This window comes from Alosa alosa, chromosome 1, assembly GCF_017589495.1.
Source record: "Alosa alosa isolate M-15738 ecotype Scorff River chromosome 1, AALO_Geno_1.1, whole genome shotgun sequence".
Taxonomy (NCBI): Eukaryota; Metazoa; Chordata; class Actinopteri; order Clupeiformes; family Clupeidae; genus Alosa; species Alosa alosa.
In genome coordinates this window covers 43,316,421-43,338,874 of record NC_063189.1, presented here as the reverse complement: position 1 = coordinate 43,338,874, position 22,454 = coordinate 43,316,421, and the positions used below count along the sequence as shown (strand labels likewise).

The 22,454-nt window shown below is 39.1% G+C and overlaps 1 protein-coding gene and 1 long non-coding RNA gene across 2 annotated transcripts; one reads left to right on the top strand and one right to left on the bottom strand.

Moving 5' to 3' along the window:
- Positions 1-9,332: 9,332 nt before the first annotated feature.
- Positions 9,333-21,549, top strand: b3gnt5b (UDP-GlcNAc:betaGal beta-1,3-N-acetylglucosaminyltransferase 5b). Its single transcript, XM_048251715.1, has 2 exons — positions 9,333-9,418; positions 19,418-21,549. The coding sequence occupies exon 2, from the start codon at positions 19,533-19,535 to the stop codon at positions 20,673-20,675; it is 1,143 nt and encodes a 380-aa protein (XP_048107672.1). The 5' UTR covers positions 9,333-9,418; positions 19,418-19,532; the 3' UTR covers positions 20,676-21,549.
- Positions 12,527-15,019, bottom strand: LOC125300132. Its single transcript, XR_007194518.1, has 4 exons — positions 14,799-15,019; positions 13,783-13,874; positions 13,407-13,552; positions 12,527-12,796 (listed from the first exon to the last, which is right to left on the bottom strand). It is a non-coding gene; the product is annotated as an uncharacterized LOC125300132 (long non-coding RNA).
- Positions 21,550-22,454: the final 905 nt, after the last annotated feature.

Sequence of the window (22,454 nt, the reverse complement as noted above, 5' to 3'; positions counted from 1 at the left end):
GAAGAGCACTTCAACACCTCCGACCCCTGACATATGTGGCAAGGCCTACATACAATCACCAACAAATCCCCTTGCAACTCTTCCCTACCCCCCTCTATTTCTCTCCCAGACGAGCTGAACCACTTCTATGCTCGATTTGACCGGGAAAACAAGGAGGCAGCCTTTAAGTCAGCTGTTTCACAGGACGAGGACATACTCCAATTTTTAGTTGGCTGGTGTCTTCACCAACATCTTTAACATGTCTCTGGCCCACTCAACAGTCCCCCACAGTTTTAAATTTGCCACTATTGTTCTGGTGCCTAAACAGTCCACAGCCAAAGAACTGAACAACTGACACCCATTATTGCGAAATGCTTTGAGAGGCTGATCCTCTCACAGCTGAAATCATGTCTGCCTGCTACACTGGACCCATATCAATTTGCCTACCGTCGCAACAGATCAACAGAGGATACCATCTCCACAGCGCTCCATGTGGCACTCACCCACCTGGACAGTCTCAATACATATGTTAGAATGCTGTTCATTGACTTCAGTTCAGCATTCAACACTGTGATCCCCTCCAAGCTAGGCCAGCTTGGCATCAGCAACTCACTCTGCAATTGGATTATGGACTTCCTTACTTACAGACCCCAGACTGTTAAATTAGGAAGTCTCTCCTCCAATGCCATAATTAAGTTTGCAGATGACACCACAGTGGTGGGCCTGATCAGAGAGGCGGATGAAACAGCATATAGACATGAGGTTCAGCACCTAGCTATGTGGTGCAAAAACAATAATCTGGCACTCAATACCCAGAAGAAAACCAAGGAGATCATTGTGGATTTCAGGAGAGCCAAGAGCAGTGCACACATTCCTTTCCAGTGGTGCTGAGGTGGACCGTGTGTCTAGCTTTAAGTTCCTGGGGTACACATCACTGAAAATCTTTCTTGGTCTCTCAACTCCTCCTGTCTGGTGAAGAAGGCGCATCAGGGCCTTTACTTTCTACGAATCCTGAAGAAAGCACACCTATGTCCTAGGATTCTAACAGACTTCTACCATTGCACCATTGAGAGCATACTCACTAACTGCATCTCTGTATGGTATGGCAACTGCAACACTGCTGATCGCAAGGCACTACAAAGAGTAGTGAAATCTGCCCAAAGGACTATTGGCTCCCAACTCCCCTCCATCCATGACACATATCATAAATGCTGTAAAAACAAAGCCAAACCCATTGTCAAGGATGCCACCCACCCAAACCATGGTCTTTTCAGTCTACTCCCGTCTGTAACACATCTTCTGATATATTTGAAGCAAAAAAAAAAACATTTTTAGTCATCATTTTAAGAGCATGGGTATGTCAACAAAGGCTGCAATCATGTACATGCACTTAGTGATCTTCTCCCACATTACATATTGTTTAACAACCTGATCTCAATCAGGTACCACTTTCTACACCTCTATCCAGTCACTGTACAAACAGACTCTTAAAGTCATTGATAAAAAGCCCAGATATCACCACTGTCCAATTTTTATAGACTAACTCCTGTTTAGTGTATAAGATTATCAATGGACTGACTCCTCCAGTTCTAAATCAGTTTGTAAAAACAAATCCACCCACTTACAGATCTACACGTAGCACAGTTAGAGGAGACTGTGTAATTCAACTGAGAAAAAGTAGTTTTGGCCAATCTGCTTTTTCTATTATAGCTGCACATGACTGGACCCCAATTCCATCCTATATTAGAGACACGAAAACATATGACATATTCAAATCCAACCAATCAGCAACCAGACCTGTCAACATTGAGCAAAAAAAACACAATAACACACTGCTATTGACTCTGCTTGCCAGTTTTTACCAGGCGACTGCACACTTACCATCCATGCCCCATGCTCTCTCTTCTTTTCTTTTCTTTTCCTCATTTTATTATGGTAGGTTGAGGTTATTTTCACTTGTTTGTATTTTTTATAGTACATCTTATGTGTAAAGTGTTGTTTTATCTTTTAGGTCTGCAATGATGTGTGTAGTTTCTTTTACTACACAACAGATGGACAACAGATTTAAAATAGCCATTTTGGCTAATTCTGGCGCATTTACATTTTTATGTTCATTAATGTGCACTGTCCATGTCTAAACTAGATGTACCACATAGCGGTACAAAATATGACCGCCGCTCAGTCCTGTACATCCGTTCCGCGGAAATAAATCACACTTCAATTTGTCTCCATATTTTACTCCATCCCCCACTATTGAAACATTTGTGTATGTGTAACAGAGGTAGTTTTCCCTCTACCACGTTCTCTGCGTTGTGTTGTGTATAATGAGAGAAACAAACACTGAGATAAAACTTGACCTCTGGGTTGTCTGAACCTGTGGCGACTAAACCCGAGCTGTCGGTTCCAAAACACCGGTTACCAGTTAGTTCAATCAACCCTGTGTTAGATAACCTAGAGTTGTGCGCGTTCACGGCGAACTTATAAAGGCATCATCTATTGAGAGTCGAAACAATGAGAAACGAAGAGCATCGTATTTTTCAGAGGCGGAGTAGTCGAGGCTAACGAGGAGAGAACTGTAATAACAAAAAAAAGAGCAATACTTAAGCGCCTGCGTCCGAGACCTTGCTTGGCAGAGAATAGCCTAACTGATCGTGTAAATGCATACGTTTAGGATAGCCTATTTAATGTCAAAAGCACAATTAAATAATTCACTGGACATCACGTATTGTATTGACTGCTTTGAATGATGCTTTCTTATAGTATGCATGTTGTCACTAAGTTTGGTTAAGAATGCTGATGGCATTTGGGATAAAGATATTTTTAATAGCCTACACACGCTCTCCGACTGGGAGTTTTTGTAGTGTTGGAGACGCAGAGCATATCGGCAAGCTGTCGGTCGGTGCGTAAAGTTTGCTTTGCGCTAAAGCAGTCCCTGCGCAACTTCATTCGTTTTCCTGGACACAAACCCACGAGGATCACTAATGTGTAGTTTCACCAACTGGCAGGTCAGCATCACTTATTAAATTTTCTAAATGTGCACTGAAATGTGTCCAATAGGCTACCCATGCCTTCCGACATTCACCCTTCCGATGATGGAGCGCAAAAGTTTAACTTGGCCCACAGCTGCAGAACCCGTGTTAAAATAGGAAATTACATTTGGGATTCTCATAGATTAAGTGGGCCATATAATTCTTTGAGAATCCCAAATGTAATTTTTAATTTTAATAATTATATTATATAATTATATCTTAATTATATCTTCAATATAATCTTCAAAAGCCGACTTGACTTCAATGTGTCTGAGATGTTGTTTGTCCATCTGTCTGGTGAGCCAAACACAAATGTCCACTATGGTGTAGGCTACATTAAAGATTTATTTTATTCTATTCTAATCCACCATGCTGCTTTTCAAGTAGCCTATATTTAGGATTCAGCTGAAAAACTCTTGCGCTCTTGAAAAACTCGTTTGGAAAAGAATGGATAGGCTATCATGTGATGTCGTGGTCTTATCGCCCTCTCACGGTGAATTGCACGGATGAATAGTACATGATTTTGTGCTTCTTTGTCAATAGGACCTTCGTCAAAATGAAACGCCATTGTGTGACAAGTGTAAAAATAGCGGCCTGATTGAACATGCACTGAAATAACCGAACATAATTGAACATAACCTGAACAAAACCTACCCCCTACCAGGTTAAGTTCAGAGCCTATGTTACCATAGTTACTTACATAGCCTGATCATTTTTTAGTTTTCTGGAACTGAAATCCCAGGTTTACCGTTTACTCTGGGTTTACATACCCAGTTCAGTTCAGCCTATGTTACCATAGTTACTTACATAGCCTGATCATATTTGAGTGTTCTGGAACTGAAATCCCAGGTTTACCGCTAACTCTGTGTTAACATACCCAGTTAAGCCAGTAAACCTGCTTTCTGGAATACCCCTCTGGAACTGAAATCCCAGGTTTACCGCTAACTCTGGGTTAACATACCCAGTTAAGCCAGTAAACCTGCTTTCTGGAATACCCCTCTGGTCTTTGACTCTTTTACTGAAATATAAGACAAAACAAACACATCAGACAGAGCGAGCCAGTCGCATCACTGCCTCAGGACAGTAGCAAAAGAGCGCGCGCGGCAAGACGAGACACGCAGTTAACAGCGTCGCCACAAAAGTACATGTGAATAGACAATAACAAAAGTACATTAAACAAACATGGCATACCTGAAATATAAGACAAAACAAACACATCAGACAGGGAGCGAGCCAGTCGCATCACAGCTCCTGCCAATCAAACAGGTAAACCACGTTTAAATGCATTCAGTCAATTCACCAGTATGAAAGTCTGTAAGCCACGTTAGCAGACTAGCATGTAGAACTGAGGTAATGTGCATTGTGTAACGAGCTAACATAAAAACAGTGATTAAATAAACATAACTCGTATATAAGGTGTGCAACACCAGAAAACAGTTCTATGTGAAAAATGCACCATACAAGTAACCATGAAAGCATAAATAAAAGATATGATGTATTGTATGCAAGACTCCACATACCTCTGCCTCAGGACAGTAGCAAAAGAGGCAGAGGAGGGGGCTACATGAACACTTAAGGGGTCTTCAGCGTGGGAACCGACCCCTGCCACACCCAAGCCACACCCCCCTACAACCTACTGTACCTCAGAGGCGTAGGAAACTACAATAGAACTTGTAGAAACAATGGGGGAATTCAGGGAAGCATAATTAACCCTGCTACATATGCTTGTTTGGCATGCCCGAGTGTGTGTGTGCGGCTGCACAGAAAGTAGCCTACTGGTGCTGAAAGGGTGAATAGATTGTAGAATAGCCAAAGAAGATGTAGCATTGTTATAAAACCTTTAAAATCTCTAAACAATCACAAGTAGGGCAGTTCATCACAGTTCATCCATTGCAACTGGATTGATGAAAGGTCACTTATACCTGTAGGCTACATTGTATTTGGGAAAAGCAGAAGGTATCAGCATAATGTTATTTATTTATTTATTTATTTATTTATAAACAAAAACATCTCTGTCAGTTCCATGCCGTTTTCAACAGCTATCAAAAACAAAGGTCATTTTTGGATGGATGGATTTTTTGTGAATGTTTCTTCTTCAACATAAGATTTTAGTCATCTTTAGTTCATGTAATACTTTATTGTCAATGCACAAATTAAGTAACAGTAGTCTGAAACGAAATGCTGTTTTACATTAGCCTGGGTGTTCCCATGCTGCCTTGCACGCGATTTGATTCACGCTGCTAAGGCAGCCTGGAGACCATGGAGCAAATTTTTGCCTGAGATAGGGAACCAATCACAGAACAGGGGGGAAAGCAAGACGATGATGAGCTATGCACAGACGCATTTGATAGACATCCGTGGCACCCAATAAACGGATCTGGGCATTTTTTTCAAATACGAGAAAATGAACGTTTGGTTCCCAGACCACGTCTCATTGAGAAGTGGTGGTGCTAGCCAGGCTAGTTTTACATCTAACCAGTGGTGCAAATAACTGACATGTCCAAATGGGCCTTGAAATACGTCGCTAGACTGTTCATACACATTTTAACGGGCCAAAGTTGAAGAGCTGTTGTCCGTTATTGTTCGTGCAAATATAGGCTGATTCATGTTCCTTTGCATTGTGGTCCATGGCTAGTCTGGCTTTCACCAGACCAAGCTCAATCTTTTAAGAAATCAAAAAATAAATAGCGGGCAGATCAGGCTGGGTTCACCCAGCCTAGTCCATAGGCACCCGATATTGTTTAATTTTCCGATTGAGATATCCACGCTCTGGCTATTCTAAATGCAAAAATGCATCAGGGAGTTATGACAAAACTGTAACTAACAAACTAGATCCTAATAGAAAGCTGTTAGCTTCCCTAAGCTACAGGTAGGCTTATAAGGTAGGCCTATTTACAACATAAATTGTCAATAGGCTATGCTGCGACACAAATAAAATCTCCTTTGGAAACCAATGGCTTACACCTTACAGTATCAAGCGGACTTAAACTGCCATATCGTGGCGAAAAGTTGTAAAAAAATTCACGCAGCTCCATGAGTCAAGGAAAGCGCGAATGAAGTAGGCTAGCCACTTCTAAATGGGACCCACTACACAGTAGCTTAAGGTGTGTTGCTAAAGCAGCCATAATGAAATGAAGGTGTCATTGTTTGGATACTTCACACACACGTGCTTTTTAATTTCACAGACTACCAAGCTGGAATCAAAGCACATCGATTCCCCTCTCACACCCTGCACGCACTTAAAACAAAATAAACAGGCGTCTCAGTCTCACCCATGTATAGGCAAAACTGTATCAGACCGGTGTAACGTTGGTAAATCTTCCATTGCACAGAATGATTTTGTAGCACGTCCAACAAATGACAATTGAAAGATACAATTACAGTGCTGCTATCAATTTGCTTGGTATAACCGCATTTAGTTTTCTACAAATGCAATCAATCAAATTGGCCTCCATCACTCAACCAACGCTAACGGTAACATTACCTATTGATATTATAAGATTAACGGACCTGCAGTAAAAAACAAGCATGTCCGATAAACATCCTCAGATTTATTTCGGCTTCAAGAAGAAATGGGAATTACATTTCATGTGAACATCGTCCTATCCTTATTAGACGTTCTCTGCGGTAAACTACAGTCCTTGTAGGAAGCGTCCATTGTTTTTCCAACCCACTTTTAACTTCCAACAAAATTACGCCTCACTGCAACGATCGCCATCTAGTGGACAAACGACTACTTATCGCCAATACTGGAAATGCAGCCATGATGATGATGATGAATATTTATTTTGGCTTTCTTTTAATCCTACTGAATTTGTAATTATGTATCAGCCGTTCTAATACCGATAGTTTGTGGGTGCCTGTGTGTGTGTGCATGTGTATGTGTGCACCGCCATCTACAGGCCAATGAGTGTACAGTCACTAAATGTACACATAACCTAATTTTTTTAAGACCCCCCCATGGAGGAAATTCTACGAAACTTGGCATACCCCCAGAGAATGCCAGGTCAATCATACACATAAAATTTGGTGCAGTTCTGAACATCTTAACTGAAGATAGGGGCGATTAAAGAAGAATAATATTGCATTTTCATTTTTTACCGGGGGGGGTGCAAATCACAAATGAGTGATTATGGGCCAGGTAAATGTGGGCCATGTGCCCCGGTGGTTCGGTGTCCCGGGTATCGTTGACCAAAAATTCAGGAAGTAGATGACGGAAAAAAAAAAAAAACTTTGACAATCCCTATATGACCGCTTCGCTAGCGGCGGTCATAATAAACCTTAAAATAAATAAATCATTTTAAGAGCAAAATCTTAAATTAACAGAGTTGACACTCTCATTAAATGCTATTGAAAACAGAGTTGACAGCACATCATTGTCAACTCTATTATCATTAGGCTAATCTATGCAGAATTAACACAGAATTAACAGAGTTGACATTTCCCATCATTTTGTGCCTTAGCTCCATATCCTAATCTCAAACTAGTTACTGCATGATATATGTATGAAACCAGAATTTCATGGCTTTTGATCATATTATTGTTTTTTAAAAAATCGAGTGAGAGTTTCACTCCAATAACGCAATAACAGAGTTGACGAATAATTAATCTACTGTTGGTGTATCCTCAACATTTTGTTCAAATTAATGAGTGAAGAAGCTTAAAACATATCTCACTGCCTTCCCAAAGTTTCCTGTCAGAGGAATTGACATCTCTCTGTGTAGGCGTCATGCTTCATATTCAAAGTCTGTGTGGATTTTAAGCAGTTTTATAACAGAGTTGACAAGAACTTTGAGACGGGCCAAAATAAAAAAATAAATAAACTTAAAGCAGTTAGTAAATTAATCTAAAAAAAATTGATCGTTAGACTTGATAACATCATGTTTAATCAAGTTGAATGCATGACTCTGTAGTCAGAGACAGTCAATAAGGGGTGTAGAAGTAATTTAGTTAATATTTTGTGGATAAATTGGGTCTAAAATACAAACCATAGTTATTGGTGAAAAATATTCCATAAAGATTTATTTTTTGATAATAACTAAATCTTTATCATGGAGACGGGAAATACCTGAATTATAGAATGACCCATAATTAGTTATATAGAATGCCTATACTCAACATATATCCTCTATCTCTGTATGTCATCTGGAAAACCTGTATTTATCCAACTATACACTGTAGCCTACATTATTAATCCCTATTGTATAGCCTACACAACCGAATGCTAGGGTAGACTGAGTACAGTTGAGACACTTTTTGCCCACACAAAATCAAACACAAAGTAGATACTGAAAAGAAGTGATTTTCCACATAACATTCCACATGCCATTTCCTTAGCTTGTAAACTACAATATTATCAATCAATAATACCCATAAGTAGTTTATATTTTCCACAATTAGCTCATAAACATAAGGGGCATTTTTTGTCTTGACTGTGTCTCAACTGTACCCTATGTACAGTTGAGACACCTACCTGGTACAGTTGAGACACCCATCTTTAATGATGTATAATTAACTAACCGATAGTTGGAAAGTTGAATAAATAAAAACATAGCAATTGCAAAGTGTTTGTAGTTAAAAATCATTCATTTAATTTAAATTAGCGTTGGTTAAAAGGAATACATCATGAACAAAATGGGACAACAGATATGGCGAACAGTAGCCTACAAATGGAATGTTCAAGTAATAACACAATCCAATGTGTCTCAATTGTACCCCGCTGACCACCTCACACATTTCTCTAGATTTTGCAACGACCTTACATGACACAATGCCATAGAATATGCCAGTTTTTAGGACACAGAATAATGTTTGTAATGATACCAGTTATGTTTAACAGTAACATAAGTGTAATGAGTTATTCATTGTCGAAGGTGCATGGTAAAGTAAATTTCTTATTTTGGAAAAAAAACATTTCCCGATATCCTTGGATGGGAGATACTTGTGTCGTTCAAATTTTCCATGATCAAAGAGGGCACTAATACGCATGTGCATAAAAATCACAACTTGGGCTTGCTGTGCAAGCAAGATATTTAAGGTGTCTCAACTGTACTCAGTCTACCCTACTCTACCTGCACTTGGTATTTAATGCTTCTTTGCAGTTCTGGTTGGATGTCAACTGCATTTCATTGTACCTGCTAAATGACAATACAGTTTAATCTAATCTAATGTAATCTAATCTAATAGACCTAACGTGATATTTTTTTTTTAATTATGTGAATGCAGTGCACTTCCGTACTAATTTCGCGTGAGTCATTGACAAACAATAGCCCATTAACTCAACAGCATACAAATTTCAGGGAAATCTGCTGAAGCAACACGAAGGGGGGAGGGGGGAGGCACTTCCTCCAGTCGCACGCACCTAATGCTACGCGCTGGATTTCAGACTCTTGAACGACAATTCAGACGTGGTAAGTTAATAAGCTATTTTTTTTTTTACATATGGGCTAGGCTATGCAACTCTCCAATGACACAAATATCATTTTATTATATTTGGGGGTGGATTTTCCAGTGTTTGACCGTAGGCAAAATTATGTTTGTAGACTACCATTTCCTGTGCGGAAACTGAAAACCAGTTTGTTCAAAGCTTTGCCTGAAGACTATATTCACTCAATTGGACGACTCAACATAACTGCAGTAGAGCCTTTTCACAAACTGTAGGCGAACTAGAACAATAGGCTATTGCAATCACATTATCACATTATGCAACTTTGCAACAAACTAGTCCTAGCCTAGGATCATAGGAAATAACGAAGCGGCATGCAGTGTGTCAAGACGATTTGTCTTTGGCGGTCAGGCCACCTGTCAAAATGCTGCAGTCCGATAAAGCAGCTGTAAATTGAATCATTTTGAATCAAAAATGAAACCTATTTTCCTGCCAAAACAGCTCACATGGGCTAAGATGCCCCCTCCCCCTTCAGATAATTGTGTCCTTAGCTATGGCCGGGCCTATGGCGGTCTCAGACTGTTTGAAGAGCAAGGGTGAAAAACCTAGATAGATAGATAGATAGATAGATAGATAGATACTTTATTGATCCCCAAAGGGAAATTCAAGGGGAAATAAAAGGCCACCTATCTCAATCATGGCGCTCTAACATCATGCAAAAAAATAGTTTTCATCCTTAAGGAAAATGAACACTGTTATTCAAATCCAGACTAAAAATATGACAAAGCCTCTGATAAAACAAACAGTTAATACCTTAAACCAGTGGTCCCCGAACTACGGTTCGTGGGCTGGATACGGCCCACCACCTTATTTTGGGTGGCCCCCCCAAAACATGTCCGTGGTAGGGTATTTCTCAGATTTCGGGCTATTTGGTTTACTGAAATTTTGAAAAATAAAATTCCAAATTTGACCAATTGGTATGCATCAAATTATCAGACATTTTGATAGGAGTAACCTTGTTAGCTTGGTTGAGACCACAATATAAGGGAATTTATGATTTTTTTGTAATTTTTCAGGTAAATGTCATTACCATCACATCATCAAATACAGTGGTTCTCAACCTTTTTTCAGTGATGTACCCCCTATAAAATATTTTTTCAGCCAAGTACCCCCTGACCAGCGCAAAGCATTTTTAGTTGAGAAAGAAAGACTTAAAACAGAGCAATAAAACAAGATACAGCAGTAATTTTGCCGGCTCTGGTTTGGCCTTCTTTGCCACATGTCCCTCCGTGTTTTCACAAGAATTACCGCTACGCTTCAACCACAACTCCATCGTTTGAGTTTTGACAGTGATTGACAGGTGATGGCGGGTGGCATGTGACAGGTTGGGTCAAACCATCCTGGTATGGGGGGACTCTGGGTTTTTAGGATAATGAAATTGAATAGCCTACTAAAATATAAAATTCATCCTGAAATATGTATTAAATAATTGTTTTTAAAGTATTTAGTATATATACTCTTTTGATCCCGTGAGGGAAATTTGGTCTCTTACCCAATCCGTGAATTAGTGAAACACACACAGCACACAGTGAACACACAGTGAGGTGAAGCACACACTAATCCCGGCGCAGTGAGCTGCCTGCTACAACAGCGGCGCTCGGGGAGCAGTGAGGGGTAGGTGCCTTGCTCAAGGGCACTTCAGCCGTGGCCCACTGGTCGGGGCTTTGAAAGTCCAGAGGGCTAACCAGTAGGCCACGGCTGCCCCCAAAAATATTTTTAAATATATGTATATTTTAAAATCTCACGTACCCCCATTTGAGAACCACTGATCTAATATGTACATTTTCACTATGAAATGATCAATCAATGATCAATTATGGTTTCACATGAAGTCTATTTTATCTTGAACTTATTAGAATTGTTGAATTTTACTTACAACATGAATTGTAGTCGTTTAAGTATGTGAGATTCAACACATTCTTTTTGTTGTGTGACTGTGGAATTGTTTTGAATTGCCATGAATTTAATTCCACTTCCTGTCATTCCAATTCCAATTCAAATTTAACTTCCTGTGGGGCGGAGCCAATTCAATTCAAATTCCAATTCATGAATTGAATGGAGACCCATTCTAAAATTCGGAATTTTGCACAAGCCTGTTAACTAGCTGAACAACACAGGTGACCACTTCTGCATAATTTCATGGAGTGCTGAAATGTACACTATTTTCTGAAATGTGAAACTCGGCACATAGGCTTTGTGGTTGTGAACCTATTGCAGTATCATCATAACTATTCAACCTGTGTGTGCAACTGTGCATGGTTAAAATTCTGAAGAGCAAAATAATTTAGTAGATCCCTTTGGTACCCCAATGGTAATTTAATTCTGGGATCCTTACCTGAGACTGATGTACGATAAATGGTATACATTTTTTTGTTGTACTGTAATGATGCTGAATGAGCCGTGTATGTGGTTGAAATAATTAGCGAGATGTCTCACTGAGATTATTTTGCAGTACACTGTAAAAAATGACACAGTAGGAATGCATGAAAAAAATGAGGCAACTTATTACACGTGAAAATATTAGGGAAAAATATAACCCTATTATTTTTAAGAATATAGACTTTAACAAATCATGGAAATTTACTTAAATATTAATGTATACAAAAAAAATTGTGTAAAATATCTCAATGCAATTAAGCATATTCAAAATAAATCAAGGAAATTTCCCTAATTTTTTCTGGTTAATTTCGCATGATAAAATCACGTGTAATATAGTTGCCTCACTTATTTTGAGCAGTTATGCATGTTTTAAATAAGTCTATTACCATACATTTTAAAGGATGTGGTGTATATACACAATTAGAGAATCAGTATTTAATTTAACAGCATTTATTCAGTGTAAATTAAACCTGACGTTGAGGAAAAAAAAAAATAACAATAGCTTGGCCATTTAAAAATATTCAGATGACTGACAGAGATATAACAAACATATCATCTTCATCAACATCTACACAAAATCCTCCAACTCTCCGCAAAAAAGCAGTATGGTGTCTGGCCGCTCAGCCAAACTGAGTAATCCGGGACAAAGGGACCTTGGTCAGACAGGTAACCAAGGACCTAATGGTGACTATGAATGAGATCTAGAGTTCCTTTGAGAAGATGAGAAGTGTAAAGAAGGACAAACATCAGTTCAAAATTGTTTTTACACAACAATTCTACTACCAAATTTATTTTTTTCTTGTCACGCTGCAGGCAAGTTTTTCACATTACAAAACAAAACATACCCATGCATTTCAACCAGGATATGATGCCGTCTTGTGCAGTGTGTCAAGGTGCTCAATCTCCTATACTCCTCCATTGTTTCCTCTCCCCCTGAACTCTTCTCCAGAACCTCCTGGACCATCTATGGGTAAAAGAGAAACAATAACGGTGATAAACTTGTAAAGAGAAAACTTACCTGCACCCTCTAAAAACACAGGAGATGTATTGAAGTGTAACTCAAGAGTACAAACAACCTAGGGTCTATTTATGGTAGCATAATTGTGTTAATTGGTGGAGTTTTGAGAAAGACCGTTTTTTGCGTTAACACTGAATGGGCTTACAGTGAAAGCTAAGGGGGCAGCAAGCATGTCGAAAAAACAAACGCTATTTTAAACCACTGGCAGTGCTCAAAATATAATTACACTTGGTAGTGTGGTGAGGGTCTCTACAGACGAACTAAAGTATTATAAACTTTTGAAAGTGTACAGGGAGATTATAACAAGACCTGTATCTGAAGGAAGAAAATTGCCTAGATTCCTGTTCCGTTAACGCCAAATGAGCGGGCGCGTTCGATCTTGCAGCACTAGATATCTGGCTGAATCTAAAAAACCTTACGTTCAGCCAGATCTGTATAGTGCTGCAAGATTGAACGTGCCCGTTGATTTGACACTACCGGAACTCAAAGCCAGGTTTCCGCATTTGGAGGACAGACAATGATTTCTCCTAGTGAGATTTTAATTTTAAATGCTCACCCATTTGGCCTTTTCTGCTGCATTCCCTATGGCAGAGGTGTTCTCTCCTGCACCAGGAGATTGATGTCCCTCGTTTGAAGAGGACCTCTCCATATCACTTCAGAAAAGTGAAAAATTTAGAGTAGAAGAACCTGCTGGCACAAATTCTGCAAAAACACAAAATTGGAATCTTAAAGGGTTGCTTTAAGAATTTAAGAAATTCAGTTTCCAAATTTAGTTAATTTAATTCAACTAAAGGGTAACAAAATCTTTTTTTTTTACCTTACCCACTGGCCAAGTGATCTGATATCAGATGCATGCAAACATTGATTTCAAATTTATTTCATTCAAATACTGTATGTGCATGAACACTAGCTAAGCTCACATAAAACCTCACCTTCAATGAAACTTTCATAAGAAAAACCAGGCTGCAGTTTGAGGTACTTTTTTAGTCCACGGTACTGGACCTTGATGAGCATTTTGCCAACCCTGTTAAAACAAACAAAATCCATAATTATATAAACACAAGAACCACAAATGACTATCAGCAGTATATCAACTAACTAGCAAAGGACTTCCAAAATTCATTCTGACATCATTTACCATGTAGGCTACCAAATGTTTTAACCGCAGACAAACATAAGTGTTTATGTGTTTAAATATGTTAACATAACCGCTAAATAACCCAAATAAAACCAACAAACACTTAACTAATATCAGTGCCATACTATTACTGAGAATGGACAATGCACCTAACCTTAACCAACAACACTAACAGTTACCTTACACCACGTGTATGCTACAAATGCCTTAAGGAATGCCCTGGTGGTCTCAGCTAACGTTAGCTACGAGCAAAATATATATAACCCGAATTAAAAGCAAATAGTGTTCAGTTCAATCAAACGTCAATTAGTTGACAGACTGCTTTAATTAGTCAGTCAACAGATCCCTTCGTGCCAGACAAGCATTTGGCACCACACTAGATCGCTTAGAACAGTGGAGTCCTGGCTAACTAATGTTAACCAGCTACGTTAGCATGTTAGCTATTCCCTCAGTGGCTATTAAAATGCCAACCGTCTTTTCAAATTCGTTACAGAAAGATTAAGACGTCGTCGACTCCAATATTATATTAATGTCAGTTTAGAGTGTCCCAAGTATTACAAATGATTATAAACTTGGCCATTTCAAATTGATAAGGTTATAATATAACCTACCGAAGCTTGCTGGTTAGTTTACCAACCATCTGAGTACAGCTAGCGACCTTGCTACTGTTAAGCTAACTTCACCAATATTTCCTAGTAGGTCAAACACGTTGGTATGAAAATATATACCTGAGATGTGACATTACTTAATTGTATATTTGTAGTAGTTTTCATGCTAGCTTTCACAAGTAGCAGGAACAAATTACTTTACCTTTTACTATTCCATGCTGAACTTCAATGGCGTCCGTCTTTGAGGCATTCTTTTCAAAATCTCAACTGAAGGACGTTTTTCAGATGTTCAAAATATTTGAGGAAAAGGCTGAACATTTATCAGCGAGAAATTGTGCAACTTCCCACAATTCTTTCAGGGAACATTTTCTCTGAAATTTTTTCTTGCAAATGTAGTTGATTTATTTGGGGGAAAACATAATAGTTATTTTTTTAAGGCGACTGCTTTAAGAAATTAAGTCATACTTGATTTGTTTTGTGTAATTTCCGTGGCACCAGGATTCATTTTTTACAGTGTATTTTTAAGAGATAAAAATACAATAAAGTATTTTGATAGGAAATACAGAGTCATTTTGTTCAACTCAATAAAATACAAATTATAAAATACAAATTACAAAATCGTATAGCAGCTTTACATCATGCAGTCAATATGCAGTGTAGTTAATAGTCGGAAAATTAAGATAGACCCATTGGAGTAAATGGACATGGAATGTAGAAGACACAATGTCAGTATGTTACCTAACATACAAGGCCATCAAGTAGGCCATCTTGCACCCCAAAACACACTTGCAAACACACACAGAGCCAAGGGCCTTTTTAATACACTTTTTTTCTCTATCACTTTGTCTGAAACAGACAAAAAGGGTCATGCTCCTACCTGTGAGAATAACATTACATAATGCAACAGAAGGCATTCTGGGCGTGCAGACATGCTATTCAGTGTAGCATTAAAATTGTCTTTCTTTTTTTTATTTAATGTATTTAATTTTTAGTTTTTTTATTTTGAAGTAATCCAAAAGTATTCAGATTATTCATATAATTGTTGTAATCCAATGGATTACGTTACTGATTACAAAAATGGGCATGTAGTCTGTACTCAGTAATGGATCTGACCCAACACTGCATACAACATTTTGAGTAAAAAAAACAAACAGAAAATCCAAAAAATGGCAAAGGTACATGACTGTGTACATGTTTCACATTCCGAGTGAAAAAAACTACTATCCCAATTAGCCTTTTTAAACGTACACATTTTGCATTTGCAGCCTAATGATAGTTTAAAATGCTTCCATTTTAATGTTAACCATAAGATGACTAACTTCCTACTGTTTCCATTAAGTAAATTCAACTTTCAAGGTAAAACAACGGGCCAATGTGGACGGCCATATTGGTTCTGACAGCCTCGGTATCCATGTTGATTCCAGTGAGTAAAGAGATGACAGCCGTGGCCTACTGGTTAGTGCTTCGGACTTGTAACCGGAGGGTTGCCGGTTCGAACCCCAACCAGTAGGAACGGCTGAAGTGCCCTTGAGCAAGGCACCTAACCCCTCACTGTTCCCCGAGCGCCGCTGTTGTACACTGTAAAAAATAACACTACATCTTACTGCAGTAACACAAGTATACTTTACTTACTATAGGCTGACCTAGTGTTCTTACTAGAGTAACATTAGTAATGTGCCGAACTTGCAACAATGGGGTCTAAAACTTGAGATACACGAGTAAGCTTCACAACTCAGACCTGAGTAAATTGGACTCACGCAGTGCACACGCGCACAGTTAGCAGAGGGAGCATTCTGGATTCCACAGCCAACGGTCGGCAGTGTTACGGTGTGGCTGACTTTTGGGATGGGAGTGTAACGCAGCTTCACCAGTGACTTTGCTCTGTCTGGTAAGTTTACAGTATGTATTAATGTGTCAAATGTTTACAGTATAGGTTGAACTAACAGCATTTGTGCAAAACTGTACATTCGGTTTCATTAACAGCTGGGGTAATGTTAAGTTCAACTTGCTAAGTGGCCGATATATGCGCTAGCTGCTAACAGTTTGCAGCTAACTGATAGCAGCTATCTTGAAGTTAACACTGCCTCAGACCATGCAGAGCAGAAAACAAATATTCTAGGTATTCAAGCCCTTTGATATTTTTTGTTATCGAAGTTATGAGGAAGTGGTGGCGCCTGGGGTCTAGAACTAGGCTGTATAAATTTGCCAATAGCAGTTGTCTTCATGAGCTCTCTTAATGAAGTTTAGTTCTAACGTTAGCCATTTCTCATGAGAAACGCTTGCTAGCATGCTAAGTTGATTCAAAACGTGTACAGATTAAACTGTGTATGGTTTACGTCGATATTCCTACTGTATTGATAAAACAATTAGGATAATTGGACTCATAACCTTACTGACTGAGAAAGCCATGGTCTTTTATCTAAAATCTTTCGTTGTGATTTAGCAAGAGGACTTAGGTTGCAGTGTGTGGAATTTGAACGAATGTGCCGTTATTGAGGTGCAAAATGGCGTCATATAATTCCAACGTATGATTGACATTTTAAATTCTATTGTGATAAATGTACTAGGCCTGAAGCAATAGAGAAAATTAAGTTGCCAAATCATAATATTTTTAGCTTAACAGTATTAATTAGGTCTCTGGAGAAATAATTTAATTTAACATTTAATGTGAAACTTAATCAGCTGTTTTAGTTAAACATGGCCAATAGATGCATATTGATAATAATTTTGCCCTCTTTTTCTTTTTGCAGTTGGAAAACTAAAATGCAGAGCAATGAACTGGACATGTAAGTTGTGCTTGTTTGGATGTGAAGTCAGAGGTCAGTTGCTCAAACACTACTGATTGAAACATGGAGGTTACACCAGAATACGACCGAAAAAAACTGCAGAGGGTGGTGAAAACTGGCCAACGCATCACCGGTTCCTCACTCCCCTCCATCAAGGCCATCCAGGGCAAGTGATGCTTGCGTAAGGCGCGCAGCATCATCAAAGACTTTTCTCACCTCAACCACAGACTGTTCACCCCACTCCCCTCTGGGAGGCGTTACAGGTCTCCCTGCACCCAAACCAGCAGGTTCAGAGGAAGCTTCTTCCCTGCGGCTGTCACCCTACTGAACTCTAGCTCTGCATCCCGGTGACAACCAACCAACTAAGCCCCCGTCCGATGCCTCCTTGCCTGTGCCTGTTGAGGTGTCCACCATGACCATGGAAACCTTGACGGGGGACACCCACCCCCCGCGGACAATTGCCCTATCCCACCCATTAATTTACAAATGTACATACTGTAATTACACTTATATATGGCATTTTCTACTGCTCTTCATACTATTCATCCTGCACATACACGTATTCTTACTACTGTTATAATGTTACTGTTTCTGCACTACAGTACTGTTACCACACTGCACATAGCTGTATACTGTACATATATGTCTATATGGTTCATACCGAATATCCATATTTATTCTGCTAATACATTGCACATATTTATATATAATTTATATTACTCTAAACCACCTTCTGTAAACCAACTGTATACTACTGTTTACACCGCATATTTCTTATCCTGTCTATGCACCACCTGTCTTTGTATATCACATTGCATTTTTCTGCTTTTTTTTCACTTCTAGTTAGATGCAAACTGCATTTTGTTGTCTTTGTACTTGTACTCTGCAAAATGACATTAAAGTTATCTAATCTAATAGTGCCAACTATTTGTGTATATTCTGCAAGTAAACTTTACTGTCCAACATAAAGTACCCTTTACAACTCAAAGTAAGGGTAACTCATTTAACAGTAGTAAATACAACTTCGTTTCAAGTAAGCTTTACTCGAGGGCATGAAGTAAACTTTACTAGTTGGAAGTAAGTAACCAGAACTTTAAAGTCTTAAGTAAGGATAACTTCTTCTAAGTAAGCATTACTTGTAGACATCAAGTAAACATAACTTGGAAGAGAAAAGTTTTGTTTACTTATTTAAGGCAACGAGTTTCCACCCTTTTTTCAAGTAACCATTACTTATTATTTTTTACAGTGTAGCAGGCAGCTCACTGCGCCGGGATTAGTGTGTGCTTCACCTCGCTGTGTGTTCACTGTGTGCTGAGTGTGTTTCACTAATTCACGGATTGGGATAAATGCAGAGACCAAATTTCCCTCAAAGGGATCAAAAGAGTATACTTATACTTACTTACTTACGACAGGCTACAGTGAGTGTAATCCATCGCAGTCTTTGCGGTTAGAAAATCGTATTAGATCATATTTTGATATTATCGCAAATGTACATGCAATGTACAGAAACTGAGGGGTGAAACATATTCTCGTGGTGAATAAAACTGTTATCACAACTGTAATTATGATTGAGAGCACACCAACATCATATTAAACCCTATGGATTAAGAATGGGATGTCACTTAAGTTCATATGCAAATCAAGGCAGGTGAGTCAATACTTTTGGCAATATAGTATATGACCAGAAGGCCCAGGCCATTCTCATCTGCATTGACCACCCACTGCACATAGGACTAAAAATTCCAAATTCTTTCAGCAATTAGTATGCACAGTATTTACACATTTGCACATATGAAGCCACAAGTTATTTTTTTGAAAAATGGCTCATCTTTGTCTCCTCAGGTAATGATAATGTATTGTATACTGTAATTATTGTCCCCGTGATCTGTCGGGTATTTGTCTTTAATGTTTCATTTATAATGGTCCAAGTGTTTGTTTGTTTTTACACCTGGCTGCTGTCCAATTTAACCCTTTGATAATACATTTCACTTCACTTTATTACATTACATTATTATGTATTATTTCTTTCTTTCAGGGTCAAGGAGGGGAGAGCATGAAGTCAACCCACTGAATTAGAACTTCAGAACTTCACAAACATCACATAATTAGTGTGAAAAACCTCCGGACCAGATAGGCTGGAAAATCTTAGGATGTTTGTGAAATTCCGACGGCCTCAGAGATGCCACTTTGTGCAGGTGATCTTCATTGGTCTTATGTTGTCAGGGATCATGCTTTATTGGGACAAATTGAACAGCTTCTCATTTGATAATTTAAGTGCAAATCCTTACCACTTCCTCGGCATGGGCCCAAGTTTCAGAAACAGTAGCTTCACTGTCAGCAGGGCGGAGGCTCGTAAATTCAGTAATTACCACTATTTGATCAACCACAAGAACACGTGTGAGTCCAGTAATGTGTTGCTCCTCCTTTTTGTCAAGAGTTTCCCTCAGAACTTTGCCCGTCGTCAAAGTATACGATTGACCTGGGGTAATGAGCGCTATATTGATGGTGAACTGGGTGTGTCTGTGAAGGTGCTGTTTGCTTTAGGTGTCCATCCACATCTGAAAGACAGGGCGCTGATCCAGGGTCAGTTATTTCGAGAGGACCAAATGTACCACGACTTAATCCAGCAGAGCTTCATCGATTCCTTCTACAACCTCACCACTAAACTACTTCTTCAGATCAACTGGGCACACACCTACTGTAGTCATGCTCACTTCCTAATGTCTGCTGATGACGACATGTTAATTCATATGCCTAACTTGGTCACTTACCTTAAGCAAGTGCACCAGGCAGGTACTCGGGACTTCTGGGTGGGCAGGGTGTTCAATAATACGGGACCAGTTCGCATTAAGAGCAGCAAATATTATGTGTCACCTCATCTGTATCCATGGGACTCTTATCCGGCCTACACTGGAGGAGCAGGATATGTGGTCTCCAGAGATGTGGCCTCACGAATACACCAAGCTTCACTTACGCTTAATGCTACGCTCCACATTGATGACGTTTTTATGGGGATCTGTGCCAGTGTTATAGGGGTGGCTCCAAAAGCACACAATTTTTTCTCGGGTGAAAAAAAGTCTCCTCATCATCCTTGCATCTACAAACAAATGATGACATCTCATGGACACGAGTCAGACCTTCAGGAACTCTGGGGACAGGCAACTAACCCTGAGGTTCAAAAGGTGGACTCTGGCTTTACAGGCAAACTGTACTGCTCAGTAATAAAATGTGCACTGCTTTGCAATCCATTCATCCGAAACACTTATCCTTGCAACCCATCAACCATTTTCTAAGGTTGATGTTTGAACCTTTGTCACATAGAAGACTTGATGCTGTGAAATAAGTACATGTTAAAATGTGTGGTGCTAATATTGTCATTTTTGGGAAATGTCTGCAACATTGGAAGTCCAATTACTGAAAACACTGTCTGAGCTAGGTACAGCTAAGAACTGAAAGTGCAATGAAGACATTATCCTCTTTTGAAGAGGAATCCATTGACTGGAGTAAATGTATGTAATGTATGTAAACTTATGATTGACGTTGAGTATAAAACATTTTTTTAAAAACGTTCCTGGGCAGTCTTTCCTCACATCATGCTGTTTACCAGTTGTGTGTGTATTTTTTTACACTGCTGATGCATCATTGTGAATCCTTTGGTTTGTGAATGAATGCTTTGCACATGATGAACTTATATCATGATTTCTCATCTCAACATGTATTAGTTTGAAATTAACATGGATCAACAAGCTTGACTGACTGTATTGACGTATTTAAGACCTTCCCTGTGAATGAGAACACTGTCGCTATGAGGTGATCAAATTAAGCAGTTTTTTTAAGTATCTGGCTGGTTATACATGTAAAAGTTTAAACACATGTAACTGAGAGAAAAATCACATCTGTAAAATTGAAAAGGTGTTGGCTGTGCTGTTCTTGGCAACAGCTTCATTGAAGCTTCAGAGAATAGACAATGGAGATGTTTTTGTCCCATAGATCAGTAGTCTTCCATAATGAAGACAGAACAATTACAGTTGAAAAATGTTACCTGTTGGTCTGTTCTTGGGGTATTTTGCTGTTGGGAACTATCAGCCTTGACATAGTCCTGTGATGTATGTTGTGGATTCTTTGAAATACCAGGCTACTGATATTTCACATGTGTGAATGAAACTCAAAAGACTCAAAACTCAAAAGGTGTCCATTACGGACACCATCACCACAATTACCACTGCAACCTCCAAGCTATGTTGGGCAGAGGGTCGAAATAAGCATGGTATGCTTAGTGGACACCGTGGTATACGCGAAAAGACGCACCTCCATTCACATCGTGACCATCACTGTCAATAGACGATCGATCATAATCTCCAACAGGATATTCTCCTTGAGAATCAGAATAGGTGAATAACATAGCCTACCCAAGACTTCATCACACGTGAACGTCTTTCAACAGTTGGTGTAGGCCTGCTATCCTGCTTCAATTTGTGCAAAACTATTACATCGCTTCCGCGTCATTATGCACGTCTTCGTGTTTCTCGCGTGTAAAACAAGTACCTGAAAACGTTGTGCAGCGATTTTGGTTTGAATCAAGCTCTGGATTTCTAGCAAATAATGGAGGAGAGTACAAATGAGAATTTTGTCACCGTACTTGGATCTATCGTCTATTTTAATCAGTATCGTTGTTTGTCGCAATTAAAAAATACCCTCAAAGGCCGGATTACATTATTATTTTGACATAGGTCGTGGGCCGGAATTGGGCCGGGAGTTTGAGACCCTGCTCTAAAGCTTTGTTACTTGAAAGAGGACTGAAGGCAGAGAAGGTAGTTTTCTAAAAGCTTAAAGAAACAGATTTAACCAAAAGGGCAATGGTCACAAGATTCCTACCAACCAGTGTTGGGAGTAATGCGTTACAAAAGTAATGTAATTACTATAATATATTGCTGTTTGCGGTAACGCGGTAATGTAAGGCATTACAAAAAAATTGGGTAATATTTTACTCGGTACAAACTTCAGTAACGCGCGTTACAATGCATTTTAACCCAAAATTAAGCGGTGTTTTGTTTTGATACATATTCGCAAAC

What these genes read in the sequence shown, in the direction of transcription:
- b3gnt5b (XM_048251715.1), top strand. Translation starts at nt 19,533, where the DNA reads ATGTTTGTGAAATTCCGACGGCCTCAGAGATGCCACTTTGTGCAGGTG.